Consider the following 3,699-nt stretch of genomic DNA (forward strand, 5'->3'; position numbering starts at 1 on the left):
CACACACACACACACACACACACACACACACACACACAGGCTGTCATTCAGGCTGCAGTCCGGAATGTAAAGGATCCTAAAAGCTTCTCATTCAGACGCGTCTCTGTGTCTGAAGCTTCATGAGGAGAAACATCTACTTTATTAAAGACTGGAGGAGAAGGTAGAGAGAGGACTTTAGAAGAACATCTACGTTATGATGCTTTATTAAAGAGAAGATAAAGAGAAGAACATCTACATTCTGATCATCTTTTAAAAACGCACACAAAGGATTTATTTTTATCACCACGAGTGGCTCTTCAACTGTAAAAGGTTTATTAGAACAAACTGTCATCTACAGTCTAATAGCCTGGAGAACCTGATCGCTTTAACTTTCAACGCGTTAACGGATCTGTGTGGAGAGATTAACGTAGTGGATCCAAGAAGGAATAACAGATCTCCTCCTCTCTCTGTTCTCTGGTTTATAGGCTGGGATGTAATGACATGATGATGAGGAGGAGGAGGATGAGGATGACAGCAGATCTTCACCAGGACAGCAGATCCAGTTGAAACGACGCCAGTGTTGTGGAGATCTCCGCACGCGCCAGATCTCTCCACGCGTCAAGATCCCCACGCCACACCAGATCTCCACACCACACCAGATCTCCTCCACTGACCACGGCGCTGGAGGAGCGCACGGTGGGGACGCACGCACGCACGCAAACAAACAAACGCGCACTATTTTCACACGAGTCCTCCTGACAGCGCAGAGGAATTGTTCACAGGAGGAGACAGCCAGCCAGCCGAACATCTCTGCAGGTTCCTCTATAAACACCTCTTCATCTGTGGACAAACCCCTCCAGGATAACGGCTTAAACTTCATAAAGGAGGATCTGATCTGTTTCTTCATCCTGGACACATTTTTGTGTGGATTTTAAATCGATCTCAAAGCCCTATAGACTGCTGTCCCATCATGATGAGGATGAGGGGGATGAGTTGGGGGTCTCTCTCTCTTCTCATCCTGGCTCTGAGGGTCCTGACCATCCAGGGCTTTCCCTCCAGGATCCACCGGAGCGTCGATACAGTCGAGGTAAAAAAAAACACATTTATTTATTTAACGTTGTTTATGTGGACAGTGATGTAAAGTAACTAAGTACATATACTCAAGTACTTTAGGCCAGTGCTTCTCAAACTTTGTTTCATGTCAAGGACCCCCAAATTGACACTTATTAGCCCGCGGACCCCCATTTGTAAAGATAAGCCAGGGACCCCCATAAGAGAAGGTTTGTACGGCTCTAGCAGTGATTCTCAATCATTGTATAATTTAAGGACCCCCAGTTTGACGTGCATTAGGCTACGGACCCCCATTAAATGGCATTTCTATCTCTGGGACCCCAATTCATATTGTAAAATCAATGTTAATGATTAACTCTGAGAGTGTACAAATGGAACCAAATGGACCCGTTAGGGTCCATTTGGTTCCATTTGTACACTCTGTATGAATCATTTGTATGATTTTTATACATTTGAAAACTGGGTAATGGGACATTCTGCATAATTACTTTTAAATTCAAACATTTTAAATTCCTGACGTTTAGGCTACTTGTAACAGAGTATTTCTACATTGCAGTATACTTTTACTTAAGTAAAAACAAAAAATAGTACTTTTCCCACCACTCACCACTTAAATGAAATGAGGATGAATCTAATGAACTCTATTAATGAAGAGGTGGAGATGTTTGAGCTCCTTATCATCTCTCCATCTGTTCCATTGAGTCTCTAATCATCTGCATGGAGGGATCAGGTGGATCCATTTCCTCTGATAGGCTAACAGGCTGATGTCTTTGTATCACAGATTTATCTTTTTAAGAATACTTGTATTTGTAATAAAACCATTAACGTCATAAAGCTCAGAGAGAGTGAAGGGTTTCAGACACTCAGATGAAGGAGCAAAAATAATCCGTTTGAGGGGCGACATAAACAAAGAAAGGAGAACAAGAAAGATCAAATCAGAACAAAATAATGAAAACAGGGACCCCCAGGGGGTCCCCATGCAGCTAAATTATAGATATGTGTACACATTTTCACCATTATTGCATTATTGCAAGTAGAGTGTGGTTCCAGTCTTATCTACATAGATGAAGGGGATTCTGGACCAAATGACAGAAGAACACATCAGACCAATTGAATCGAAAAAAATACATAATAATAACAATAATATATAAGAATGTTCTTAAATTGTGGACCCAGAGATTAACAGAAAAGAAGTAAATACTTAGGCCTGTTATCACATAGGGGCCCATAGCCTATAATCCATATCAAATTGGGCATCCTTGAAATTGAACCTTTTGAGAATCACAGCTTGCTCTTGGCCGGTGGTTCTATAACTGTTTGTAAGAACATTTGTGAGTCATCATCATAACTCATAAGAGATTTAGAACATGTCATTTGTATCATTTGTACACTCTCAGAGTGACAGACCTGTAAGGGTCCATTTAGAACCCCCCCTAAAGCAACCCTACTGTAAGTGTGCATATTCTTGTCTATTTCTCTGAATCTTGAAATAAACAAAACAGTGGAGAAAAAAAAGGAACCCTAAGCGTCCCTTTTCTGAGGAACACTTTAGCCAAAAATAGCAGATCTACAAGCTCACAACGCCTCGCAGCGCGAGGCGTTGTGAGCTTGTAGATCTGCTATTTTTTGGCAAAGAGTTATAGGTGTAGAGGGAAAAAAGAGCAGCAAAAGTCTGAAACACATTTTTATACAATGTAGAGGGGGTCCCTGCTACAGTAGTATAGGTACAGTAGGTAAAGTGATATTGAAAACATAAAAAATGGTTAAAACAAAAAGTGTTTTGTCATTTTCTCGTGGGTTGCCACATTTCATTGAACACTTATTCTAACACTTGTCCTACCTTTAAAAAACAGTGTGAGAACCCCCCCCCCCCCCCCCCCCAGGCTATTCTTAACCAATGAGAGAACATATCAGTAACAAAACCACGTGTTGTCAGGAGTTTATAGAGAGGTCAAGGAAGTGAAACCCCAAACTCTGTAGATCAGGTCCCATAACCAAGTGATGTATGGCTATGGAGAGACAGGTAGACTCTCTCTCTGTCTGTCTCTCTCTCTCTGTCTCTCTCTCTCTGTCTCTGTCTCTCTGTCTGTCTCTCTCTCTCGCTCTCTATCTCCCTGTCTCTCTCTCTCTCCCTGTCTCTCTCTGTCTCTGTCTCTGTCTCTCTCGCTCTCTATCTCCCTGTCACTGTCTGTCTCTCTGACTCAGTCTCTCTCTCGCTCTCTCTGTGTGTGTGTGTGTGTGTGTGTGTGTGTGTGTGTGTGTGTGTGTGTGTGTGTGTGTGTGTGTGTGTGTGTGTGTGTGTGTGTGTGTGTGTGTGTGTGTGTGTGTGTGTGTGTGTGTGTGTGTGTGTGTGTGTGTGTGTGTGTGTGTGTGTGTGTGTGTGTCTCTGTCTCTGTCTCTGTCTTTGTCTCTGTGTCTCTCTCTCTCTCTCTCTCTCTCTCTCTGTCCTTGGCTCTCAGTGTAACAGACATATCATTCTTTCTTACTTTAAAGTTTCCCTGGAAGGTTTATGAACCTTACTCCCCCACGCTCTCTCCCTCCTTCCCTCTCTCCCTCGCTCCCTTCCTTTCCTTTTTTATCAATTTACACACCGCCGCAAATCAGTGTTCTTTGTGGGAGTGTTTCTGAAAAGAATAACTCCTGAGCTCC

At 42.8% G+C, this 3,699-nt stretch overlaps 1 protein-coding gene across 1 annotated transcript in view; it reads left to right on the forward strand.

Moving 5' to 3' along the window:
* Positions 1-303: 303 nt before the first annotated feature.
* Positions 304-3,699, forward strand: part of LOC311036167 (isthmin-2-like) — a 46,866-nt gene continuing 43,470 nt past the window's right edge. Inside the window, exon 1 of the mRNA XM_084044694.1 lies at positions 304-1,066. Coding sequence (XP_083900820.1) covers positions 950-1,066 — 117 coding nt within the window. The 5' untranslated portion in view covers positions 304-949. The remainder of the gene's footprint in view (positions 1,067-3,699) is intronic.

This window comes from Gymnoscopelus microlampas, assembly GCF_963454915.1.
Source record: "Gymnoscopelus microlampas genome assembly, chromosome: 20".
Lineage (NCBI taxonomy): Eukaryota > Metazoa > Chordata > Actinopteri > Myctophiformes > Myctophidae > Gymnoscopelus > Gymnoscopelus microlampas.